The 27897-nt window shown below is 36.7% G+C and overlaps 1 protein-coding gene across 1 annotated transcript; it reads left to right on the top strand.

The window, feature by feature from the left end:
* Nucleotides 1–1745: 1745 nt before the first annotated feature.
* Nucleotides 1746–27866, top strand: SPATA9 (spermatogenesis associated 9). The gene is made up of 5 exons (XM_055312906.1): nucleotides 1746–1806; nucleotides 1991–2079; nucleotides 9883–10110; nucleotides 20077–20172; nucleotides 25420–27866. Exons 1-5 carry the CDS (start codon nucleotides 1746–1748, stop codon nucleotides 25705–25707), a joined length of 762 nt encoding a protein of 253 aa, XP_055168881.1. The 3' UTR covers nucleotides 25708–27866.
* The last annotated feature ends 31 nt before the right edge of the window (nucleotides 27867–27897 follow it).

Genomic DNA, 27897 nt, shown 5'->3' with positions numbered 1-27897 from the left:
TATATAATTTTTGTAAGTATGGAGGTCTGTATTATGAGCTGTAAAGAATAACATTATAGCTAAAGATATTCACCATTAACATTATTTATTTTGTCTAACTTTATTACCTGAAATAACGTAGGACACATAAAGATATAGGTAAAAATTAAAATTAAGCAAAACCTAAAATATGATCAGATTTGGTGATAGATACAAAATCAGTGTGGCATGGTGGGATTTTTAAAAATCTCATTACTCTTTTTTTTTTTCAGCATCCCTCTCCCAAGGAGACAGTCATTAAAAAAGCAAAGACAAAAAGAACTTTGTTAGCATAACACAGAGTCTAGTTATCCTCTAAATGTGGGCAATATTAACATGAGAACTATTTTTCTTGTAGATTTGTTAATTTCATAAGCTGCTTAGGAGGGTGAGAACTGATAAAAAGGGGGGGGGAACCTGGATGAAACCAATCAGGAGCTAGAAGAGACATCAGAAGGTGGGCAGGTGGATGAAAATAAATTAGGGGGGGAAAAAAGAAAATAAATTAGGGGGTTAAGGAGAGTGGAGAACAGAGAAGACCAAAGAGAGAAGGTACTGCCAACTGTTCTTCTGGGGTAAATTCTGATAGGCACATATTTTAATAGGACAAATAAAGGCTTACATTTCTTACAGACTTTCTTGTATGTTCGTCATTGTCTAATAGTATTTTTCTGGTGACAGATCGCAGTTTCCACATATTGCAGGCATAATTATCTTAAGCATTAGGGTCATGGTGGAGGGAAGCATGTTCTTCTAAGGTTAAGAGAAGTATTTGTGGTGTGGTACAGAGTAGTCTCAAGCAGATTAGGACTAAAGACAAATTGAAGGTGGGGATCTGGCAGGCTTCACACAATAGAAGAATCCTCTGATGAACATTTTTCTCTTTTCTGGACAGCTCGGATGAACAGACCTCTAGCACCAACAGCTTATGCTTGCTAAGGACAATGGCCTAGATACAATTAAACGTAGAGGCTTCAAATTAAAATGGGATTTGTGTTCATCAACTCTGAATTCATCTACACCAAACTATTACTAGATATTCAGTCAAATCCACATGATAGGAAGTTCTTCCTAGATTTGATAAATGGAAAATAATGAAGTGGGAGAGAACCAGGAGGGAAAAGGGTGGAGGTGGAGGAGGAAGAAGAAGAAGAAGAGGGGAGAGAAGGGAAGGAGGAGGAGAAAGAAAGGAATTTTAAGAGAAACCATAGATTTTATAATTTTGTCTGTGTTTGACCTGGTGATCTTTGAGTGAAAGGAAGACAATCTGTTCAGTAGTCTTTCTGAATTAACTGCTGGTGTTTCTTTTCCACTTGGCATCATATGTGAGGCATTTCTTTTAAAGCACATGCCAACTCTTTTCAAATGGAGCTTTGTTCTCAGATGATCCATTAATTAAGGTATCACTGTAGAAATTGGGTCAAAATTCCACATAATGCAGAACTCCTTAGCATAGTTTGTTTTTCCTTCTCCTTTCTCCTCCCCTTATGCCTTCAAACACTTTCTCCCTCTTCTCACTGCCAGAGTGATTTCAGAAGATTCTGTAACAAGTTCTCAGAGGCCCATTGTGCAGTAACAAAGAATTCTGGCAAGGAGCTGTAGGTTCTGTCCTTGCCTCCTTTCCTGAGTGGAAGGGTGCCCTCATCCCTCACTAATGGCAGAGTAGGACAAGCATTGCCCTGGCCTGCAAGCTTGCCAAGCACTAGGAACCCAAGAAAGAACTCGTCATGCTAATCAAACCTGTTGGGTGGATATGTGGGCAGGTGTTGAAGAACTTTTCTGGAAGAAGTATATGCAATCTTGTTGTAAAAGGGATATGGGTATGGGAAACAACTGGGAATAAAGTCCCCTAGGGTTTATCTGCTTTCCCTAGTCACTAACAAAGTGGACCCAGTGTCCATGTCCTTTTAGATTGTGGTTAGGTGATGTTTTTAGTTGAGCTCTCTTATCCCCTAATTTCTTTTTGTCTCAGTTGAGGGGATCCAGAAAGTAATCATGGACCTTATAGATGAGTTTAAAGATGAATTCCCTACCATCCTAAGATTATCACAGTCTAATCAGGTAATGTGATTTCATAACTTTGAAAAGGATTACAAAAAGTATATTGTATTTTTTATTTACCAATTATTTAATGCTTGACTTTGAAATCAGTACCTGAAGCTTAGGTAGAAGTTAATTTTGCCTCAGAAAAAACAAATCTCGAATCTTACTCATTGCGTGGGTCAATGGAAATCAGGAAGATGGTGGACAAAGAAGTGAGATTGATAAATTAAGTTTAAAAAAAAAATCACTGTGCTGTTAGGTTGGAAATGTGGAACTCTCTCATAGCCACAATTGTAGTGTGTATAGTTTGCTACACTTGCTTAAGATTTGCTTAATATCAGGAAAATACCTAGGTATGTTTTAACTAAAATCTATGTCAATTAAATCAGTGGAAAAAAATAACCAAAATACATTATAATAACAGGAAGATAAATATTGTATGGGTATATGTTTTAATGTGGAAAGAAAATAGTGATTTCGATTTAAACAAAGCACACGTGCATGTGTTTTCTATAACCTCTGTTTCCCAAAGGATTTGAGACATAAAATATTGGGAGTGGAAGAAGGAATAGGTAGAGAATTATGAAAAGACATCTGATCAGGAAAAAGTAATCTTTTATAGTCTAATTTACTTAAAAGTGCACAGCCCTTAATGGAAGTGTATTTTAGTCATCTAGATCACAGCTGGAAAAGAATATGTTGTAAGTTACATGGTACAATAATAATCTCCTCATCTGGATATCAAGAGTTTTGGCAATGTCAGACATGAGGAACATAGGCAAAACTTGGAAGTAGACAAAAAAGTTCTCTGAGTAACGTAGCAATCACAAAGTCTATATATTTCATTCCAAAGGCAAGATATTAGAACCACTTTTGACCATTCATCCACCACCAGGCATCAGACACTACTAAGTACTTTCCTATTGCCTGGGACTGGGGATAGGAAATACAGACATAAAACAGGATTCTTTCAGTCAATAAGCTTAATCTAATGGAGACAGGATTGTAAACAAGTAATTGTTTTTGGAATATGGTAAAAGTAAATCCAACTTAGAGGAATATGAATGGCTTTACCTAGGATGGTCAGAGAAGGCTTTATCGAGGAAGGATGCTAAAATCCTTTTGCAGAGGTCGAATATGAATTTTCAAAGTGAAGAAAAGGATAGGGTAAGTAGATAGGAGCAGAGGAAACAGTGTCAGGACAAAAAGTATGAAACAGCATAGCATGTTCCCAGAATATCAAGTAAATATGAACCAATGGCATGGATCATGGATCTTGGGTTTAGACTTGGGGGGGGGGCGGGTAATACTGAAATGTAGGTATCTGGATACATAGTGCTAAGATGATATCCAGATGGTGATCCACTAAGTAGGATAGGATAAGGCTTAAAAGCTCCAGATGGCAAACCAGATTTTATAAATCTATATCTTAGACTCAGTGTCTAGTTGCTTCCCCTTTTCATTCCCCTGGTTTTAGTATAAAGTCTTTTTAAATGTTGGAGATTTTTCTTGAGTATGCTCTGGGGTATTAGGGAAGGAAGGCAGGTGACCATGCTTGGTCTAGGATGTAAAATAGGCACAGTCTAGAAAGCCCTGTTGCCCCTTCCAGGTTATGATTCTCTGACCACTGATAACATTAAAGAAGCTGGATTCAATAATCTAACAAATCACAACTTTCTATACAACTCCCTTCATCCCTTCCTACCCTCTAAATAGCCTCATTATCACTAGAGCCATAAATTTGGTTTAACAGTGAAATAGATTGCTATTCTGATCCCAGAGAAAGAACTCTAAGTTCCCATTTCCAACTCACTGAAGTCATTTACTTATAAGAACTTTACCTCATTCACAGAAGAATGTAAACATAGTTACTTCAGTTCTCATTTCAAAACACTTACATTGTTCTTTTTCTACCATTTACTTTGAAGGATGTGTTACTGAGATTGGTGAGAAACCCAAGTTCTTAGGAGATACTGTAACAGATTGAAGTTACTTGTACTTCAAAAATAAACTATTCAGAAACAATGCTAATACTTAGATAACTAAATTATTTTTTAAAAGTCGGATTGTAAATGCTGCAAATTTTATTATTTTGGAGATGATCCATAATTCTCAAACATACTGAAAGAAGTGGTTTTAAGAATACTTAGAGGGCTTTTATTAATTGGGTTGGATTCTAAACCTCTAAATTTCATGATTAGTATTAAATCTTTTTTTTTTTTTTAACCTTGGCCATTCATTGTTTAGAAAAGGCCATCATGTTGGCCTGAAACAAACAAAAGATTTGGTGGGAATGATAATGGGATTTTTAGAGATATATGCAGAATAGTGATTTTTTTTTTAGAATAGTGATTTTTAAATAGTTATTTATGACTAATGATTTTGAAGGAAATCTTCTTTCTGGGGCTGAGGGATGTTAATTTTAGAATCTTGGCTTGAGGTCATGGCTTCTGATGTCATATACTCTCCAGTCCAGCACAGACCCCAGTACTTTGAGTATCCACTTCCCGTATTAAAAAGTAATATTTAAAGGTTTGCATTTCCAAATTGCAAATGATTTCCATATGAGGATTTAAAAATATTAAACTTTCACATTCAAGCAAATGAAAGATGTATTTTACAATTAGGGAACTAAAAATTTTTAATTCAGATGATCTTTACTTGAATGACAGAACACTTTTGTGGAAAATAGGGTCAATTTTTGTGCTTTTAATTATGAAAGGTAATTATGTGTTTTATTCTGTAGTTATCTTGCTCTTAACCTTATACTATAAAATTGGGAGTAGTAAACAGAACTTATTAGAATCCATACAAAACTTTGGATTTTTATAGTTGTAGATGTACTCTTCTGAGTTCTCTTGGCGGCTGCTGCTGCTTCTTCTTCTTCTTCTTCTTCTTCTTCTTCTTCTTCTTCTTTTAAACATGTATGACAAAACTCTTGGGTTTGCACCAGTGATGTCTGGAAATTAGTTTCATTGGTATTAGAATTGTTTTTTTGTTTTGTTTTGTTTGGGTTTTTTTTTGTGTGTGTGTGTGTGTGTGTGTGTTTTGGTGTTAGAATTTGTAAATCTCATGAGAGTAGGACTGTAATGAGTGGAGTGTTCTAAATTCAGTTATATTTTTGTCTTTGGTGTGTTGTTTCTAGTGAGATATGATCATACTTGTGAATGTTACAGAGCATGTTATATACACTATAACTTTCTGGGTGGTTTCTAATTTAATACTTGGTATATTTCTCTATTTCTCTATGTTAATTTGTTATATTTCCTAACATTCTTCATTCATTCATTCATTCATTCATTTCATCCAGTGTTTATAGAGTACCCTACTACATGCCAGACACTATTCTAGGTACTGGGAAAAGAGCAGTGACTCATATGGATATAAAACAACACTGCTGTCATGGACTTTACATCCTAGTAAAGTGGAAAAACAAAAAACAAGGAAAATAAAGTCTATATTATGTTAAAGATAGATCTTAAGAAGCAATATGGCAGAGATATGAAATAGGGGTAGGGACAGGGAGAACAATTGACTATTAAGGTCAGGTGACTAACAGGGACTTAGTGAGAAAGTTATTTTTTTTTAAAGATTTTATTTATTTATTCATGAGAGACACAGGGAGAGGGAGAAGCAGGCTCCCCTCAGGGAGCCCAACGTGAGACCCCCAGGACCCCAGGATCATGCTCAGAGCCAAAGGCAGACGCTCAACCACTGATTCACCCAGGTGCCCCAAGAAAGTGATTCTTGAATTAAGATTTGAGGGAAGCAAGGGAGCAAACCTTGATGTCTTTGAAGAATCAAAAGGCATAGCTGGGGCTAAGTTCCTGAGGCCGGAGTATATCTAAAAAGGTCAACAAATGATGAGGAAAGGAGGAGAAAAAGACAAGGATGTTAGGGAGGTAAAGAAAAGACAACCTTTGTAGGGCTTTGTAGACCACTGTTTGCAATTTGGCTTTGACATTGAGTGCACAAGGGAGCCACTCAAGTAGCTGAGCAGAAAAGCAAGGTAGGATCTAAGTTTTAATTGTATCTCTTTGGGTGAGGTATTGAGAAATAGAATGAAAATAGACAAGGATAGAAGCAGAGAGACCATTTGAAGGGGCTAATTTACTAGTCTGGACAGGAGATGGGGTATAAATATAATGGACTGAGTATTGGCACTGAGGGTAGTGAGAAGTGATCAAACTCTAGGACTATTCAGAGAAAGAATTGAATAAGACTTGCTGACAGGCTGGTTTTTTTGTATGTAGAGTAGTAAAAAGCTGATGTAATAGAAATTGGAGTTCAGCATTAAAACTGCTGATGATAGAGAGATGAGTAAGACTCTAGGAAAAAAAAGAAATCAGGAAAGCAGGATATATTCAAAGAAGGGGGCTCAAATAGTGAAATCTGGAGCAGGATTCTTGAAACAATCTGATTAATTGATACTAGGTTTCTTGTGGTAAGTGATCATTACCTTTGTGTGTCTGTCTCTAAGGTGGTGGTGGGGAGGGGAGTTGGAATGTCTTTTCTCACATTTGATAACATGCTCAGATGATAATGATAACAGAAAGAATCATGTAAACTTGCACATTTTGCAACCAATTCCAGGATGCTTAGGACAAGAGTCAAACAAAACGAAACAAACCAGGGGAAAGAAATGAGCACTTCTTAATTTGGGGTCAGTGTTTACATTTACCCACATGGTTTGGTAGGAAAACATATAGCATAGATGACAGACAAAAGGAAAAGCTCGTAGCTCCAGAAAAAGAAAGAAAAAAAACTTTTATTTAAAAATTTTTCTACTAGAGCCTATTTTTAAAAATTCACTGAAGGTAAGAGTGAATTGGAATCATCACCATAAACTGGTGACTATTTTTTTTTAGGAGAAACATCTCTTTCTGCCTCTCCAGGACTATAAGTAGTCTCTACTCTGTTGTTTCCTTCCTATTCTGATAGCCACAAAAAAACCACTTTACACACATCCCAGTGTCCAGATTTGGTTTCTAATACTATTCCAAAAAGCTGTAATAGTCCTCTTGGGAACAAGTTGATTGTATGTTTTATGTCAGGGAAAATTAAGGTGGTCAGAAACATTTTGTTTCTAGAGGTAATATTTCTTTCAGAGATACCTGTCAAAGTATGGAAAAAGGGAAGCATTTTAAAAACCGTGAAGGGGGGCAGTCCCTGTGGCGCAGCGGTCTAGCGCTGCCTGCAGCCCAGGGTGTGATCCTGGAGACCCGGGATCGAGTCCCATGTCGGGCTCCCTGCATGGAGCCTGCTTCTCCCTCTGCCTGTGTTTCTGCCTCTCTCTGTGTGTGTCTCTGTGAATAAATAAATAAAATATTTTTTTTAAAAAACATGAAGGGGGATCCCTGGGTGGCGCAGCGGTTTGGTGCCTGCCTTTGGCCCAGGGCGCGATCCTGGAGATCTGGGATCGAATCCCACATCGGGCTCCCGGTGCATGGAGCCTGCTTCTCCCTCTGCCTGTGTCTCTGCCTCTCTCTCTCTCTCTCTCTCTCTCTCTCTCTCTGTGACTATCATAAATAAGAAAATAAAATGAAAAATAAAAAAAATTAAAAAAAAACTTGAAGGGAAGCATGGTCATCAAATTGCAACAATTTCAGCATTAAAGGGAAACAAAGATGACATTAATCAGGAACAAGCTGAGTCTGTTGGAAAAAGCTATGAATTTATGACAGCACTAAAATGAGAAACATAATACAGAGTGCACTGAAGCATTATTATAAAGCACACTTGAATTTTTAAAAATATTGTTTGTCATAAATGCTATATTTTAGTCAACACAAAGGATATTATCCTACAGGAGAGTTTTGATTTATGATTATCAATGACAAATAGGCTTCTTTCTCTACAGAGGTAAATATTTAGACAATTTTGTAAAAGAAGGGACGGTTATCTAGCCTGGTGCTTGGGGGAATGAATCAAGATTAGTTAATAGAAATAGCTGAGTAAAGTCAGTGACTCAGGCCAACAAGTACAGATCCAACAGTACAAAGATGATGTAAAGACACAAAATTAAGAGAAAGTAACCTTGATAATGTTTTGTATCTATAAAAATGAAGAGTCCTTAAAACACTGAATGACTATGTAGACGAAACTTCAGCATAGGTGGAAGTGCGCATATCTTACTTTTATTCATTCGCCCTGGCAATATGGCCCTCACCTTATGATTACAAATTATGAGAGAAAGCACAGTAAACGTTATGAGATGTAAAACCAAACATTCTAGCTGCTCCAACTTCAGGAGGAGTTGGAAGAATCAGTGAAGCAAAGAATAAGATCACAAGAGAAATTGAATCTGTGCATGTAGGAGCTTATACTATTGTAGATAATTGTGATTTCTTTCCCCAGTGTGCTGGAAACCAAGCTATAGTATCATGTGACCACACCTATGTCTTATTTTGCTTGTTTTATTTTTATTTTTATTTTTTTAAAGATTTATTTGTTTATTTATTTATTTATTTATTTATTTATTTATGATAGACATAGAGAGAGAGAGAGGCAGAGACACAGGCAGAGGGAGAAGCAGGCTCCATGCCGGGAGCCTGATGTGGAACTCGATCCCAGGACTCCAGGATCGCGCCCTGGGCCGAAGGCAGGCGCTAAGCCACTGAGCTACCCAGGGATCCCCCATTTTGCTTGTTTTATGCACCATATAAATGCCTTTAGGGGTTGCTCTGCTCTAAATTGACTTGGAATTGCGGCAGTTCTAGCAGCCCACAACTCAGATTGCCTTCTCTAACTTTAGTGTTGGCCAGGAGGGTTGAGACCAAAGGGAGGCTGATGGGACTTTTTCAGTAAAGTTAACATATTAAACCACCATGCTGCAGATATACATCCTCGTTGACAGGCTAGTTTTGGTTATCTCCAATGACAAATGCCAAACAGTAAGGGAAGCATTGAAAAAAATTGACAAAAACAGCGATAATAAAATTATTTCTTCAGGATAACAGCTGAGGCATTTAAAGTAAATATACAATACATTAGCTCTTAAGCAAATATTTGTTGCTCATTGTAGACCAAAACAATCCATCTAAAATATTTTGTACTTACGTATTTGGATTCAACAAAAGAGATTCAAAGTTGCTTATTTGTGTTATAAACCATTAGTTTTCCCCAAGTCATGTTGAAAGAGTCAGAATAGCCCATAAAATTACTTAAATGAATAATGGCAACTATACTTGCTGTTGCCTGGAATGCTGTCTAACCACATTGTAAGTAATTTCTCTGTGGTTTAGTTTCTGGTACAGCAGGGAAAGCTCTACATGTCATATGTTTTGCTAATGCCACAGATTTTTTCAGTCAGAACGCTCATACAAGTTTTGAAGTGTTTAGAAGTTAAAGTTTCTTAAGCTTGTTAATTAATATATATTTGCTTTATTTTTTAAACTATACTATGCATTATGTATGTATGCTTTATCACTTAAATTTTTAAAATAAACTAGGAAAATATAACAGTTTTGAACAAGAATTCTTATTTGCATAATTCAAACATTGAGTAATATTTGAATAAGAACTGCTTACTTTTGAAAGCACTCTTTAAAAAATCAATGCAAAAATAAATAAACCCAGAGAGGAAAATGAAAAATTTAGATTTTTGGCTAGTAACTTAAATTCTGGATATTTATGCTAAGGCAAAAATCATTTATTCAAAGATTTAAGTCCAAGGTGGGTTGGATATAAATATTGGACATTGAATATATACATAAGATCATGCATAACTATGTGCCATTATGTGATACTTGGTCTGAAGTAGATTGTAATAATTCATGGGAGAATCACACATCAGTCACTTTTGAGAGGCTTATTTTCCAGAAAAGAGAACCCATGCAAAAAACATCCAAAATCAAAATGGCTGTCGCCTTAGCGAAGATCAACCGAGGAACATTAATTCAAGGATTAAACAGCATATCTAGATCTTCCAAATCAGTGGCCAAACTTCTGCAGCCTCAGCTTGCTTGTAGACTTCTAGAGCTAAGGGGCATATCTCATCGTTTGCTGAGGGAAGTTAATGCACCAAAGCAACCCCTATATAATGTGCAGGTGAGTGAATATTGACAGTTGCACAAGATATGAGCTCTTTTTTTAGAAAATATTTTCAAATTGCAAGATTTGAAAATGTAGCACATTCGATTGTCATACATATAAAACAAGAATAGTTGTATAAGAAATTAATGATTTGGTCTTTTTTCAATATAGTATATATATTCTGGTTTAAATAAATCTGAAAGAGGAAGTGATGTGGACTTTTTTCCTAATCAGTTATTTGATTGAACTATATGAAACTAAAATTTCAAATGGTTAAACCTAAATATCAGCATACAGATTATCACTTACGTCAAACCTAAAAGGAATCTCACAAGCCTTAAAAGTGACTGTTTTATTCCTTTTTTCCCTATAACCTTTCTATGTTTCCAAGATAATCCTTGTTTGACTTAACACACTGGAGTATATTCAACTATAAACTCATTTTGATAGGCCCACCAACATCATCTATTTCAAATTATACCCTCTTTTACTGAGAATGTATGTACTGATTCTACATTGTTTTACCGAGGCTCTGTTATATTTTGTTAAGGACAACAGCTCTTAAAACTTTTTAAGGACCAGTTTGTTTTTTCTAAACTTTATGGCATAGAACTCTGTGTTTTTCCATTTGGGCATTATTCAAAGCATTCTAAATGTTTGTTAAAAGAGATTGGGAATCCTGCAAGTCTGGCACCTAAATAAACCCCAGAGCAAATCATTTGGACTCTGTCGTTGAAAGCAGAAGAACCCTAGCTCAAAAAGACGTAAGCCAAAAATATGTATTAGTTCATGTAGTTGAACAATCTGGAATTGAGAAGGCTTCAGCGTATAGGTACTCAAATGATGCTTGCAGGGTCCCATTTCTCTCTTTCTCCCCATCTCCTGGCTCTGCTTCCTCTGTGTTAACTCCATTCACAGACTGACTTGCCCTTCATGGTTACAAGATGATATGAAGCTGTTTCCAGGACTCCATCCTTCCAGGTTCAATTATAGCAGCAAAAAATGAAAGTGCTTGAGCTAGCATTTCTGGCCAAGTCCCGTAGTTCTCTCTTACAGAACGGCCTCTAAACCAGGGAAATGGGATGCACTGATTGGTCTAGGATTGATGGCCTGCTCTTTCCCTTTACCCCTCTAGCAGAGGTTGGAGCTCCATCCTGACCGCATGACCAGAGAATGGGGAGGGGATGAATCCTCAAACAAAATTTGAGTTATTTTGAAAAGATGAGAAAATGGCTGATGGATGGCTGAAATCAACAAAATATCCATTACATAGGAATCTCTCTTTAAGCAAAGATTTTAACGTATCCAGAAATCATCAGTTCAACTATGAATTGCCTGAGATAGCTATTACAAAAGGCTCCATTATAATACTTGATGTTTGAGAAAGTAAAAAAATACTTTGTGTTTGTTAACTACTGGATTCTCTAAGCACTATGAGCCTTATTCCTCTATCTTTAGGTTGTCAAGAAGAAATACAGCTGAGCTGTATAATTCCCACTGAAACACATTCCTAAAATGAATAGTTTGCCATGATGTTTCTTTCCTTCTATTGTTAATCCATAGTTTTTATAGAGTGTTGATATAAGAAATGTCCTTTGAAGCATATTTCTGTATCTGTTATGAAATCACATTTAAAGACACTGTCCACTCTGTTATTCAGTCTTTCTTTTTTCTCCTCTTTGCTAAGTCAGAACTGGAGAATCTCAGATTTTATACTATTTACAAGCTAATAAGTTAGCCTGCCACCGGTGTTCAAACACATACACTGATAACAGACACAAGACTCCCTTGAGTCAGAGACAGAGGTTGTTTATTATTTACTGCACAGCAGCCAGAGCCATAGCTTGTGTCATTTCCCTAACCCCTGACTTCCCACAGAGCACATGTTACCTAGGCGTGTAGTAAGTTGCATCATAGGAGAGGAGCCTGAAATTAGGAGACTCAGCTTTTATAGGAGTGCTGGCTCATCTGCCCAGCCTGAGAAACAGAGACAGAGACAGAGACAGAGAGACACAGAGAGAAACAAAGGGAGAAAAAGAGAGAGGGAATTGGGGGTGGGGAGCGAGAAGTAAATGTTTCTAGAGGGTTTAAGGAGAAGGCTTTATCTTTAGCGCCCTGTGACATGTCTTGGGAGATACATCTCCAGATCTCTCCAGAGGAATATACTTTCTCCTGCTTCTAAAGCTGTTTGCTATTCACCATGTCCTTTGCTCAGAAGGCCCAGTCTATACAGGAATGAGAGACAGCCACAGAGAATTGCCTCCCGATACTCATGAAAATTCAGTGGCAGGAAAATAATCTATCTTTCCAGTTGAATTTGTGTTTCCTTATATCCAATATTGAGAGCTGAAAAACACAACGGATTTGTCTCCTTGCCCTGACAGTGAGTGTCACAGGTAAATTGAGAGCTTAATTGTGATACTGCATTCCAGGGACCTGAGGTGAAAGAAGCAGGTTGAGGGAATAAGTGACCTGTCCAAGGTCCATATGCTGTGACTGTCTCTTTGACATCAACTCAAAATCAACACCTATGAAATTTCTCCTCCTTTGCTGTTGTTCTAATTGTCTTAGAGTCTAACTTTAATTTTTAAAATTCTTGTCAACACAATATTTCAAAATATATATAATGTAGTTTATCAGAAGTTCCACCCAAATGTAAATTGGTAGTAATATTTTACAGTATAGCCTTCAGATACTTCCTTTATAAAAAGAAATATAATTGGGCACCCAAGTGGCTCAGTCGGTTCAGTGTCTGCCTTCAGTTCAGGTCGTGATCCTGGGTCCTGGGATTGAGGCCCGCATGGGGCTCCCTGCTCAGGGAGGATTCTCCTTCTCCTCCCTGCTTATGCTCTCTCTCACTATCTCTGTTGCTGTCTCTCTCTCTGTCAAATAAACCTTTTTTTTTTTAAGATTTTATTTATTCATGAGAGACAGACAGAGAGAGAGAGAGAGAGAGAGAGAGAGAGAGAGAGAGAGGCAGACACAGGCAGAGGGAGAAGCAGGCTCCATGCAGGGAGCCCGACACGGGACTCGATCCCAGATCTCCAGGATCAGGCTCTGGACTGAAGGCAGCGCTAAACCGCTGAGCCACCGGGGCTGCCCTCTCTCAAATAAATCTTAAAAATATATTTATATATATATTTTATATATATAATTAACCATGTTCTAATCCATTCCACATTTTTTTCTCTACCAAAAGTAATTATTATCCTTGGGTTGATGTTAGCATTTCTATGCATACTTTTATATTTCACTACATTTGTATACATCTATTTTTCTACACATATTTAAAATTTATATAAATGATATAATACTGTACTCATCCTTCTGAAGCTTTGTTTTTTCACTCAATGTTTTTGAAATCTGTAGCTATGGTTTATTATTTTATATTGTTTGTGGTATCCCATTGTAAGAAAAAAAAATCCACAGTTTATTTTTGGACAGATGGGCAATTTAGTTTCCTTTTTTTTTTTGTATTACAAACAATATTTCATTGAACACTCTTATAAATGACTCCTTATCTCTGTGTGTGAGACATTCTTCAGGTATCTATCTAGAAGAGGAATTACTGGGTCATGAGGGATGCACATCTTCAATTTTATTAGCTGTTGTCAATATGCATTTCACTTTCTTGTGAATCATAGTGATTCTTGAATCTGAGGATAATTTCTTCAGTTTCAGAAAATTCTTAGCCATAGTTTGTTCAAATATTACCTCTTTCTCATTTTCTCTAATCTCTTTTTCTGGAGTATCTATTAAACATACTTTGGACCTTTTCATTTTATTCTCTTTTTTTTAAAGATTTTATTTATTTATTCATGAAAGACACACACACACACACAGAGAGAGAGAGAGAGAGAGAGAGAGGCAGAGACACAGGCAGAGGGAGAAGCAGGTTCCATGCAGGGAGCCTGACGCGGGACTCGATCCTGGGCTGAAGGCAGCGCTGAACCACTGAGCCACCTGGGCTGCCCCCATTTTATTCTTTATATCTATTTACCTTCCTCATATTTTCCCTTTAGTTATCTCTTTTTGATACTTCCTGGGACATATACTCACAAACTTACTGCTCCACCTTTTAGTTCCTGGCACAGGGAAACCCTTCCTTCCTTCCTTCCTTCCTTCCTTCCTTCCTTCCTTCCTTCCTTCCTCCCTCCCTCCCTCCCTCCCTTACTTCTTTTTCCTTTCTTTTTTGTAAACTCAGTCTTGATTAAATTCAGCATTTGATTTTATATAGAGTTTGTGGGGGCATTTCTATGTGTGTAAGGGTCCCACAGTAGCTCAGCCTGCCCTACTACTGAAACCAGATGTCCTTCAACTTTACTTAGTATGTTTTATAAATTTTAATACAAGATGGTTACATTTCTTTCTGGAAGTAAATGAAGTATTCTGCTTTTTCATTTATTCAGCATATATTTATTGCACATTGAAATGTAAAATCACTAGGTTAGATATCAGATGTCTTGCTCTTATCCTATATGGACTCTGTGGATGAGAGGCAAGTAAGCAGTGTCGGTGGAGTATAGCAAGTGCATGATCAGAGTGTGCAAAATGTACTATGGAAGCATCAACAAGGGGCATATAATTTCCAAAGAGTGGTCAGTGTAGCCTTCCTAGAAGATAATACTGGATCTTGAACAGAGGAGATATTAGCAAAAGTGAAGAAGTAGGAGACTTATTCCCGGAAGTGAACACTGTATGTTAAGATGCTGAGGTCAGAGAGAGCATGACTTATTTAGGAAATGTAAGCAGTTTCATGTGACTAGAGCAAGACAAGTGGGAACAGCGTCAAGTCAGAGATTCCAGGGTCCTTGAGGGTTAGGAATGCAGAATTAGCTTTATTTGGATAATATGTATTAGCTAGGGTGGAGAATCAGAATTGCCACTGAGAGGAATTATGTTGTAGCAAGGAAGAAAACAATATACCTCAAATATAAAAGTCTCAGCGAAGAAGGATTAGAAGTATAAATAGTGAAGATAATGGCCTGGAGAATCAAAGGAACAAAATACTAATATAAAAGGTGCGTTGGAGGTCATTGGATTGCTCTGTGAATGGAGTGTACCCACGGTACCAGTGTACCAGAGAGCTAAGTGGCACAGCACGAGAGAGCGACACCAGCCCTGGTACATACATTGCTTGGTTGTCTTTCCATAGGAACAGAGTTTAGCTTACCCAGGATGAATTGCAGCATGAATTCCTTCAAGGATTGCCAGGCTGCCTGTGTCAAAGTAGAACTTTCTCTTGTGCAGAAGTAAAAGGAATGCAATCTGGAATTGCCATGCAAGGGGGTATGTTTTGTAGGTTCATGGAGGATGTCACCTTATGTAGGAAGGTGAGCAGCCCAGTTAACCTGTCTGGAGGTGTTAAAGATCCTCTTCATATGTCTGTCTTGTCACTGATCTGAGGATAATTAATGATAGAAAGATATTTTTGTGCTTAGAGCACCTTAAATGGTTCTACTAGAACTCTGTTGGCTATTACGGAGCTGGGGTGGGTGCTCTGTAATTTCTCCCTCAAGAACATGCAGTAATTGTCTCCTCAAGATGATTAGAGGCTGAACATTGTTACAGGAGCTCCGTGACAATATCCTCAGGCCTTTCTGGTTGTATACAATGCTCAGCCCTAGCACATGCCCTATGTGCGTTAGCATCTTCAGAGATACTGAGCCCAATATGAAATATCCAAAGACCAACTGATACAAGTGACCTGAAGAGACCCTGATGGCCTGTTGTAACATGAGCACATAATTGGAGTCAGTCCTCTCCAGCTTTTTAAAGGAGCCTTCCTTTGTACCTGTCTTTATGGGTACTGAGTCAAGTTGGTCCTCAAACCCTGCCAGGTTATGCAGGCCTGAGATTATAGCAAGTTATCTGCTGGTTCTGAAAGGGCCTCAGGAATGGAAAGCTCTGGTTAAGTAATTTCTTGGTGGTTTTCAACATCCCTAGCATCGATACTTAGAGAGTGGAGCATCTGCTTAGCCTTATAAGCTGTCTGGATGAGTAAAGCTTGCAGCTGCTCTAGGCTGCAGTGACCTAGATAATCAGCTTGAATGCTGACTTCAGCCAAGACACGTCAGCTCCCAGACATAGTTGTTGACTTTGGCAGGGCAATGCAGGGCCATAGGATCAGGAGCTCTTGCTATGATCGAGTCTTCCTTATATATGCCCCAATTTTCCTTATAGTGGCATTAGAGATGACTGTTTCTCCTTTGGACAGGCACTGTGGAGTGGGGGAAGCCAGATATGGGCAAAAGTAAAGAAAACCCTCACCATCTAAAATGTTTGTGACTTTCGTGAACCCTATTGAACTTGTGCTTCCTTTTTCAGGATGAAGACCAGATACTTTTCTAAGTATAGTTTCTTCCTAGCCGCAACCCTCCAATGTAGATTCCAGTTTGGGGTTTTAACTCAAACTTCAGGGGCACCTGAGTGGCTCAGTGGTTGAGCATCTGCCTTTGGCTCAGGTCATGATCCTGGGGTCCTGGGATCGAGTCCCACACCAGGCCCCCCAGAGGGGGCCTGCTTCTCCCTCTGCCTATGTCTCTGCCTCTCTCTGTGTGTCTCTCATGAATAAATAAATAAAATCTTGAAAAAAATAAACTCAAATCTCACATATTTTGTGGAAAAAATATGTAAACCTCAAAAATATCAAGAACTTCTAGAGGTCCTTGATGGACTTGCCACAAGAGGTTATCTTGGGTGGTATAATTCAAGACCTGGGGGAAAAAGGACAATTCCTAGAAAGAATCCCTGGAATCTTGAAGACATGACCTCTCCAAGCTGGCCAAGAGGTTGGGACATTGGAGCTTGTATAGGACCATGTAAGAGTTTATTCAAGAAGAGTGTTCCACAGGATAGTAATACCAGGATAAACAAAGTCCAATAGTTTTCTGTACTGTGGACTGCTAGGAGCCCTCCTGTGCTCATGAGTACTTGGGGTTGCTCATGGTTATGTAGCTTTTCCAAGCCTATAGGAAATATTTTTTTTCTGGACCTGTTATCCAGTCAGTGCTGCTTGCAATGCTTACTTGTGAATTACTGAGTTAAAGTTTCCCCTATTACTACTATCCTGGTATCCTTTGTCAAAGTGGTTTTGAACAACATAAACTAAGTTGGGCTGGTGGTTTTTAACCTTCAGGTCATCTATGAGCGGGTCTTTATTCTAAACTGCTAATGGTTTGCTTTTTTGTGATTTATCTAAATTTTAGTGAAAATAAGATAAACACAGATACTTCTTTTATGACTTGAGGTGGTCAAAATTATGTGGCAGGAGTGGAACTCAAAATTACGTGAAAGAAATTTTGTTAGAGATTGAAATGTTTTTACTGTTGAAATATCTATGTGTCTGAGATGTTATTAGTATGACCATATAACATATCCACATATCTTACATATCCATGTATCTTATATATTAATGTTAAAAATTCAAAGAAATATGGGCATTATATTGATATCAAGAGTCTTTTCACTTAAATAGGCAAATGAAATTAATATAAGAAGTTAAGATAACATTTTTAAAATTGGCTGAGGTAGCTAAATAAAACCTTTGATTTATTTATCTGTTTTAACATACACTATTCTTGCTTCTAGCAAGCCAAAAAATGAAACAGGGTGGTTTATAATATGAAAAATATGTATTGGAAGTAGGTCATAAAATTGAAAAATGGCTACTTGCCAGTAGCCACATAAATTTTGGAGAAAATGTATTTTCTACAGGACTGACTTGTTAAAGGAATGGCAAGTGTTTATTAAAAGCATTAAAATGGTGAAAAAGTGACCCTGAGGCAATATACAGATTCATCATTCAGAAGCATAACATGTATCAGATAATTTATTTTGAAACTTTGAAAAGAAATCAGTTTTAATTACTTTAGGTGAAGGACAAAATCTGAAAAAGAAGTTGCAGTAAAACAGGAAGAGAGTAATTTCTCATGTGTGCAGACACCACATTTATTTTCATTGTATGTGGCCTACCAGTTACCACCATACGTCCACATGTTCACAAACTCGTGAAACTTTTACTCTGCTAGGAGGCATTTTGTTGGAGTATATCTGCTCTCTTTCCTGACGTCTTGTCTGTCTACTTGTCCTCTACTTGTCTGTCTCCCTGTAGCCTAATAGTGGTATTCAAAAGCACGCTATCAATTTGATTCTTCTAGCAAGAGGGAAAGAGCAGCAGCTGCCTCATTTCCTGGAAACTCTTTCCAGAAGCCAGGAACTCTGGGAAATTTTCCAGTTCTCCAAACTAACTTATGGCGAGAGTAGGCTAAAACTGCCCTTCCCTATTCCCATATCTAGGAGTTAGTATGGCCTGAAAGACAAGAAGTAAGAAGGAATGCCCCCTTCCACTGCACCTCCCACCACCTCCATCCCTTAGCTGGCAGACTAGATAGTATTCTTGGCTTCCGCATTCCATTAATCACTTTAGGGAGAAGGAGGTAAATTGTGATGGGCAATTTTGTTCTTCATTCAGCAGTGGCAGCAGTAAGCAAAAACTGAATACACTGCAACAGGCACTTAGAACACTGCCATACAAATGTTTGCTCAATAGAATGTCATTATTATGTATTCTTCAGAAGCACTTTTTAAAAGGCTGCAATATGCCATTGAGTGAATATAGCTTAATTTACCTGACCATTCTGCTATCAACTGTTAAATTGTTCAGTGTCATAAATAACTTTAATGTACACATACATACTGTTCTTTCTAGTTTGTATGCCTCTTTACTGTGCATTTGCATGATTTTATTAGCTGCAGCCTGTACCTTTGGGGAGTTATTGAAGCCATTGAGTGTCTTGGCGCTTACTTCAGAGGAGCATGGCTAACTGCCACTTCACTGCTGAATGGGAGGGAATGTTTTTCCTAATGCCCTCATTTCATATCCTACTCAAGGCAAGAGAGGTGACCTAGAAGAGAGTATAATTCCCTTAAATTAAATATATTTTGAAAAAAAATTAAATATATTCTGTTATGTTTGAGGCAGAGACACCTATGACCAGAAGCTAGAAATCTTTGAGAGGCAAATTCATTATTGGTGTAAACCTTCTCCTTGTCAAAAAAAAAAAAAGCATGCTGGATGTGAACACAGAGCATTTCCTAAAGCTTAATGATCATCTAAGGTTAATGCTGGCCTTCAACAGTCTCATGATTAACATTTCCAATTAGGTCATTAATCTGCAGGACATGCTTAGTATTTTGATTGCTGTTTGCTTAATGAAGAGGTGAATAATTTAGTAAAGGATGATTACATGAATTTGAACAAAGAAAAGACTGTTTTTCTAACATGCACAGTGGCACCCCCTAGTGAGCACACTTGTTAAATGTAAAAAAGTTCAAGTAATTTTAGATTTTGGAAATGCAAAATTATAGATCTTTCATAGGTTTTGGGGCAGCCTGGGTGGCTCAGCGGTTTAGCACCTAGCGCCTTCGGCCCAGGGCGTGATCCTGAAGACCAGGGATCGAGTCCCATGTTGGGCTCCCTGCAGGGGAGCCTGTGTCTCTGCCTCTCTCTGTCTCTCATAAATGAATAAAATCTTTAAAAAAACAACAAAAAAAAAAATAGATCTTTCATAGGTTTTTATAGATCTGCCATAGCAAAAGAGAGCACCTTTTTGAGGGACACTTGGGTGGCTCAGTGGTTGAGCGTCTGCCTTTGGTTTAGATCTTGATTCCAGAGTCCTGGGATTGAGTCCCCACATTGGGCTTTCTGCATGGAACCTACTTCTCCCTCTATGTCTCTGCCTCTCTCTCTGTGTGTCTCTTGTGAATAAATAAATAAAAAGAGAGTACCTTTTTATAAAAAGAGAGAGAGAGAGAGAGAGAGAGAATATATTTTTGGAATGTGAAAAAAACCCAAATAGGCTCAGTAGATAACTTTCTTTAGAAATATTTAAATTCTCATTTCACAGTAACATTGGAAAATTTAACACTGTAACATTGAAAACTTATATTGTAGTAAGAAAAGTTTTTTCTGTTTTGCAGGTCAGAAGGGGTTCTTTGTTTGAAATCATTTCTTTTCCAGCAAAGACTGCTTTAATTAGCATAATGTATGCTTCATATGCAGCACTCATTTATTTGGTAAGTTAAGAAAATTATTAGAATATAGATATAAATATATTTATCTCATGTAATCTTAAATATATAGATATATTATAAATTTATAAGCCAAGGTACTATCCTCTTGTTACACAAAATAATTTTACATTAAACATTTACTTTTCTTTCTTTCTTTTTTTTTTTAAACATTTACTTTTCTAAAAAAAATTACTTTTCTGAGATAAAGTCAATTCATTTCTGAGGCAAGTCAATCCACCAAAAACAAATTTGCTTGAATAACTAAAATTATGTTTATAAAGTTTATTATTACTTAGTCAAGACATTTTGGTTTTACTTTCACTTAGCTATGGTTGTTTTGTTTCAGCCATTGTGTCATGGTTTGCTAAAGTTCAGCATTCCATCATTTAAGTCTATGATATTGGAGAACACAAGTATTATTGTATTTTGAATTACAAGTGCTGTAATTCAAAAGTGTTCATTAAAAAGTGTGACAAAAGAGGCACCTGGGTTGCTTGGTTGGTTAAGCATCCAACTCTTAATTTTATTTAGCTCAGGTCATGATCTCAGGGTTGTGAGATCGAGCCCTGCAAGCTCTCTCTCACTCTCCCTCCCCTTCTAGTCACAGGCAAGGAGTTATCTCTCTAAAAATAAAATAAAATAAAAACAAAGTGTGACAAAAATATAAAGGATTTTATAAACTATAAGGGTTTATTTTCTTTTAATCCATTGCCAGTGATACTACTAAATTTAAAAAAAGCTTAACGTGTAATACACAGAGAAAAGTATGATGAATTATCATCATACACAGCTTGATGAATTATCACAAAATCAAGAAACAGAGTATAACCCTCATTCTAGAAGCCTCTTTCTCGCTCCCCTCAAAACTACTAACTTCATAATCACTAACCTCTTCTACAGAGGGTAACCACTATTTTGATTTCTAATACCATAAGACAGTCTTGTTTAAATTGTATTTAAATGAAGTCATATACTATATATTATTTTATATGTCTTTTTTTGCTCAGTTATCATTAGTAGATTCATTAATTACCTATAGCAATAGTTTGTTGGTTTTCATTGCTGAGTATTTCATTGATTGGAAATATATTCTATATATTCTATATATATATGTCACTATTCACTCTATGGTGGAAATTTTTTATTATTTACAACTTTGGCAATTGTGAATATGGTTTCCATGAATGTCCTTGTACATACATTTTGGTAAAATTTCTGGATCACAGAATATGCATTTGTTCATCTCTAGTAGATAATGCCCAACAGTTGCTATGGTCAGTCTTTTCCATTTTAGCCATTCTTGTGGATGTGTAGTATTATCACCTTGTGCTTTAATTTGTATTTCCTTTGTTGTTAATGAGATTGAGTTCCTTTTTATGCATTAAGTGGACATTGGGATATCTTCTTTTGTGAATTTCTATAAAAGTATCTTCTGTTTTTCTATTCTATCTTTTTCATTATTGATTTGTATTTTTAAAAAATTCTAGGGCTAAATACTATTTTGGTGATTTCTTTTATTCTGTGACTTCCTTTCACCCTTTAGCAGTGTCTTTGAAACAAACTTTTAATTTTAATGTAGTCCAGTGTATTAATCTTTTATGTTAAGTGCTTTTTATGGCCTAATTAGGGGATATTGACCTACATCCAAGATCATGAAACTGTTCCCTTTGATATATTGTACAAGGCTTATTATTTTTTCTTTTACTTTTATTTATTTTTAAAATTTTATTTATTTATTCATGAGAGACAGACAGAGAGAGAGATACAGGCAGAGGAAGAAGCAGGCTCCATGCTGGGAGCCTGATGTGGGACTCAATCCCGGGACTCCAGGATCAGGCCCTGGGCTGAAGGTGGTGCTAAACCACTGAGCCACCCGAGGTGCCCTATCTTTTACTTTTAGATTTATAATCCATTTGGAATTGGTATGAGGTAAGGGACAAATTTCTCCTTCACCGGTATCCAGTTGATCCAACTCAATCTGCTAGGGGGAAAAACTTTTCCTATTGCCCCAGAACATTTCTTTTGTCGTAAATCAAGTGTCTGTTTATAGACTCTTTGTTCTATCCATTGATCTATTTTTCTGTTCTTACACTGACTCAGCATGTATTATTTACTAATAATTATTTACTAATTCAACATTGTATTATTTACAAGAGCTTTATAAGTCATAACTAGTAGAGTAAGTCCTCCTTTCTATCCATGAGCATGGTATATCCTTCTATTTATTTGGTCTTCTTTAATTTTTCTTAATAATTCTCATAGCTTTTTTTGTTAGAGGTCTTACACATTTTTGTTCATATTTGTTGATCATATTGAAACACACAATAGTAAAGATTCAGTTTCCCCCATAACCTATAGATTGATTGTGGTCCCAACTAAAATGTGAGCAGGAGTGCAAGTTGACTAGTTTAAGATTTATAAGGAAATGGAAAAGGTCAAGAATAGCCAAGTCATCCTTGAAAAAATAGTAAAAGAACTTACTTTCATAAACATATTCATGGGTTTTAAAAATAACTGAACTTATAAATATTTTTCAGGTGTTTAAATTTTTGAGAAGTAGAACAGCTGGATGGCTCAATAGTTGAGCATCTACCTTTGGCTCAGGGTGTGATCCCAGAGTCCCGGGGTGAATCCCACATTTGGCTTCTGCAGGAAGCCTGCTTCTCTCTCTGCCTATGTCTCTGCCTCACTGTATATGTCTTTCATGAATAAATAAATAACGTCTTTAAAAAATAATGAATAAAAAATAAATTTTTGAGAAGTGCTCAGTATCTTAAATGTGAATCTCATACAAAAATGACATCCAACTGAGCTGGGATGGAAATATGCTGCAAAAAGATGGGTGAGATGAAGTAGCTGTGATGAAACTGAAATAAATTAAAGACAAAATTAAATTCTAATTTCTTGAAGGCTTTTGAAATCATCCCGCATGACGTGTCATGCTATAAACTTTCTAAGTAGGTATTAGAAACAACTTTTTGGTGACCTGATTAATTGGTCATGTATGTACCCAAAGTCTAGGAGAGGTCAGGGCTTGAATTATACTTTTGAAAGCAAATAATTATATGTTGTAAGTTAATGCCCTGTGAGTGGAACCACCATGGAAAGAGTGAAAAGTCTGGAAGTGAAAAGAGTAGAAAGTCAACAGAAATTTTAAAAATAGCAACATTTAAGGTGAGCTAAGAAGAAATTCATGAAGGAGACAAAGCAATAATAAGAAAAGTAGGAAGAGAATCAGGAGACAGTGTCAAGGAAATACTTAGTTGTGAGCAGTTAAGTATCAAATACCAACAGAAAGCATCAAGTAAAATAAAGATTTGAAAAGTGTTCATTAGATCTAGTAGTAAAGATGTTGGAGCCAACCATCTTAAAACTATTCCAGTGGTGTGATAGGATAAGTAAGACAGAAATAAGCAGGTTTCAATGAAGAGGAGATGATAAAACCAAATCATGAATATAGATGCTGATTTGATCAAGAAAAGCAACCATATATAGCAGTGAAGAGGAAAACAGGGTGCCAAGGATTTTTTTTTTTTAATTTTAAGATGTTAGATACTTGAGCACATTGGAAGTTACAGGGCAAGAGGCAGTCAAAAAGGAGAGGCTGAAAAGGCATGGCATAATTGATAGGAAAGAGGTAGGGTAGACTAAAAGTAAACACGAGGTACTGACCTTGATCAAGACCCTTCATTTTCTGTGACTGGGGTAGAAGTGGTTAGAATGGGCACAGATAAAATTTTGTTGGTGGGGAAAGAAGAAATATATCGAATAAGACAGGGCTTCCTAATCTGTTTTGGAGGGGAGAGAGAGATGCTCTTGAGCAGATGAGCAGGGGGAGGGGCAGAGGGAGAGAGCATTTTAAGCAGAGCCAAACAAGATGCTCAATCTCATGACCCTGAGATCATGACCTAACCCAAAATTAAGAGATGGATGCTTAATGGACAGAGCCACCCAGACCCACTTCCTCCCCCAATCTTTTTTCACAGCATGGCATACATAGAAAATTATCCTACATGGGGATAAATGGATGAAGCTGTTTGCAGCTGGAAGTGATGGACCTCAAGGCTTATAGCTCTAGGTTGGGATATACTTGGATATGGGATATACAAAAAATACCTGGCAGTACCTTAATTGCTGAAGACATTTAAATATCTCAGTTAATTAGAAGTCTCAAGTTAGGTGGTTCCCAGGTTTGTACAGTGGATCTACAATGTCATCTGAACCGAGGGCCTTTCCATCTTTATTTTATGCTTTCTTGTTTGTTGTTTTTGGTCCTTATGTTTGCTGCCTCATGCCCATATTTTATTTTGTTGGCTAGAACAAGGTCACGTGACCACATCCTAACAGCAGGGAAGTGAAGGGAAGCATCTGGTATTCCCTCATTCTACAGTGGGATGCAGACCAAGAGAGGAGAAGGCAAGAGGCAGATGAGAAGGAAATTGAAGTTGGTCAAGCCAAGGCCCTCAATCCTCTATTACCTTCTTTAGGAAAACCCTCTAAGAGTTTATAGCCAATTATGTCAGCTTTAGGCATCGCTTTGGTAAAATAAGCTAGTTTAGGTCTTCTTACATTTTATGGATTTTATTATTCTTGTTGCTTGCCTTAAGCTCTTATCATCATCATCTCTTTCATCATTAGTAACTTACTCTGTAAGTTTCCAATTTTCAAAGCTCCATTACTCTGTGTTTTGTTTTGACATTCTTAAAATACTGAATGGCATTCTTTTGAGGGAAAATGGATTATGTGTTTGCTTAGAAGTCATTGATCTGCTAGTTTACTAAATTCTAACTAATGTGTTTATGGCCTTCCAATTGCACACATAGGTATAAGCAAAGTGTAGGGGGAGAAAATAAAACAAACAAAAAAAAGAATCTATTTTGAGATATTAACATGTTTGGGGACAAATCCCATCTCCCAGAAAATGTTTCATTTAGTTCAGGAGAAGAAAGGAGTCTCATTTAATTAAATCAGAGTAAAGATGTAAAACACTTAATTAATGAATGGGGGGGAGAAGTAAAGCATGTCTTTATTGAAGCATACTATGCTTTAATTTTCTTTCTAGATGATGGTGTAATATATTTAGAACAAAGAATCAATCTCCTGATGTTTATCATGTGCTTAGGAAAGGAAGTGCTTCTTTATTAAAGAATAAGATTAATGACTTTATGTTACACATTTTATTATTACTGGAAGTTCAGTAGCTTAAAAAGAAACTTTACCTTTCAAAAACATTTTTTTTTTTATTATTAGACAGTCTGTGTTAATGCTGTGCTGGAGAAGATAAAGAAAATTTTCCAAGAAGAAGAAACCATAAGGCAAAACAGAAAAGAGAATGAAAATCTTAGAAAAGCCTTTTCTGACCCTGTGCTTTCTGAGTCTACATTTCCTGAAGGTGAAATCAAAGCAAAACCTTACAGGTCATTACCAGAGAAACCAGACAGTATTTCGGATCGCCCCAAACTTCCTGCTAATAAGTTGAGTAATAAGATCCAAGTTTTACATTCTGTGTTTGACCAATCAGCTGAAATGAATGAATAAGCAAATTGGAACATGAATATTACCAAGTGGAGCTTAAGAATTATCTATCTAACCACATTTCATCTGATAAAACCAGGAAACTAGTTTTCATATATTGAGTGCTCTGCTTTAAGAAAAGGGTTGGAGAACTACTAAAATGTCATTCTCAACTATTTATATGGTAGAGAAAATAAAATGAATCTTGATATAGAAGTATGACAATGGTATTTTAATGAACAAGAAAGTGTACCCCTTGGAGGGTTAGACTTTATGCTATCATTTATAACATGGGTATATTTATATTATAATTATATTTTATTAAAGACCTGTTTTAAGTATCTTTCCAATTACAGTTGGCCCTTGAACATGGGTTTGAACTGTGCAGATCCACTTATATGCAGATATTTTTTGATAAATATATTATAGTAAATGTATATTCTCTTATGATTTTCTTAACACTTTCTGTAGCTTACCTTAAGAATACATTATATAATACATAGGACATTAAAAATATGTGTTAATCAAGTGTGTATGTGATCAGTCAGGCTTCCAGTCAATAGTAGACTATTAGTAGTTAAGTTCTGGGGGAGTTCAAAGTTAAATGTGGATTTTCAACTGTGCATGGGGTTGGTACTCCAAACCTCTGCATTGTTCAGGGGTCAACTGTATTCATCTGGAGGAAAAATACCCTACATATCAAAATGCTACATCTTTTTCAGAGATCACAAAAGGATATTTATTTTCTATTTATAGGCTGTATAGTTTGAATCTGCCTATTATCGATCCTTTTATAGCTCATCTATAAAGTTACAGAGAACTTATGATTCACAGATATAATATATTTATAAAACAAAATATTACTTACAAATCTTACAGAAGATTTCTATATGTGAGGATAGGATAGGACATGACATTTTTTATTTCCAGATTTGGAGGAACATATTTAGAACCAGAAATTAAGTCCGTATTACTCATTGTTGCCACTGGGTCATGAAAGAAAAACGCTTCTGTAACTGGCCCTGCAAATGAGGGTCACTGTTTGGCCTGCAGGAAGCACTTTGGTTTCTTCCATGTCTTAAATTCTGGACATGCGTTAAGACCTGACTGGTCATTGGAGGATTAGCACCTGATATAATAGGCTAGGATATACCATCAAGTGATGGTACATTTCCTGTGCCTGGTAAACAGGCATAAAAGGACTTATAAAAAGCCCAACCCTGGCTTTTTAATGGTCTGAAAAATGAGTGACAAGGGTTGTATTACCTCATATTACCCATATTCCATCAGAAAAAGAAATGTGATACTATGTAGCAAAGGGCTCTGTAAGCACACCCTTAATGATAGGTACTTAATTCACTTACTATTTTTACCATACCAAGGGAAAGAGTCCAGGTGGCCCCCCTACAATGTTCAGTATTAGGTTTGAAGCCGTAATTCAATCCTACGCCACTAAGAAAATTACTGTGCTTAGAGACAAGATTCCAATTTTGACAAACAGCTTTTCACACTCTGAATTCATAATGTGATCATCCTGGTTCTGATTCTACTTATTCTTATATTCTACTATTTGCTGCTGAGTTTTAGATGATAAACACCCAGAGTACTACACCACAGCGTGGGCACCAGGCAACCAGAATACTGCTAGCCATAAATAACTGGTATGTGAAAGCAGGGTGGACCAACTGAATGTCAGCCCTGTCCGGGAACTCAGCAGCAGGGACTCTGAGGAACAACACCCTCTATCTCTTCTAACATTTACATGAAGCACTTAGTTCTAAATACATCACAAAATTATCAAAAACAAAGCAAAAACAAAACTTCTATTTGAAGATTTTATATAGGACATTCAAAGTACTTTGGCTTACTGAATAAGAGACTTCACATCTCTCATGGCTGGGCAGCAGCTGTGTGTGTCTTCTTTACTTTGAGAGTGTTTGCTTTGACCAGAGAGAAACTGAGCCAAGATCTGTTTGGTTTCAATGTGCAGTACATGGGGATGAAAGAGTGCACTAGTGGTGAGCACCGGGTGTTGTATGAAGTGTTGAATATGTTTCTTATTTCTAAATTAAGCATGTAAATTGATCCCATTTTGAAGGCATTTTTGAAATGTAAAAAGTCTGCTATATATTTGGAAAAATCAAATAGTTGAGATTTAAGCATTTCAATGTATTTAAATTTTACTTCAAAAAGGTAAGAATAACAACCAAATAG

The sequence above is a fragment of the Nyctereutes procyonoides genome, unplaced genomic scaffold (genome assembly GCF_905146905.1).
Source record: "Nyctereutes procyonoides isolate TBG_1078 unplaced genomic scaffold, NYPRO_anot_genome, whole genome shotgun sequence".
Lineage (NCBI taxonomy): Eukaryota > Metazoa > Chordata > Mammalia > Carnivora > Canidae > Nyctereutes > Nyctereutes procyonoides.
This window is presented reverse-complemented; position numbering and strand designations above follow the sequence as displayed.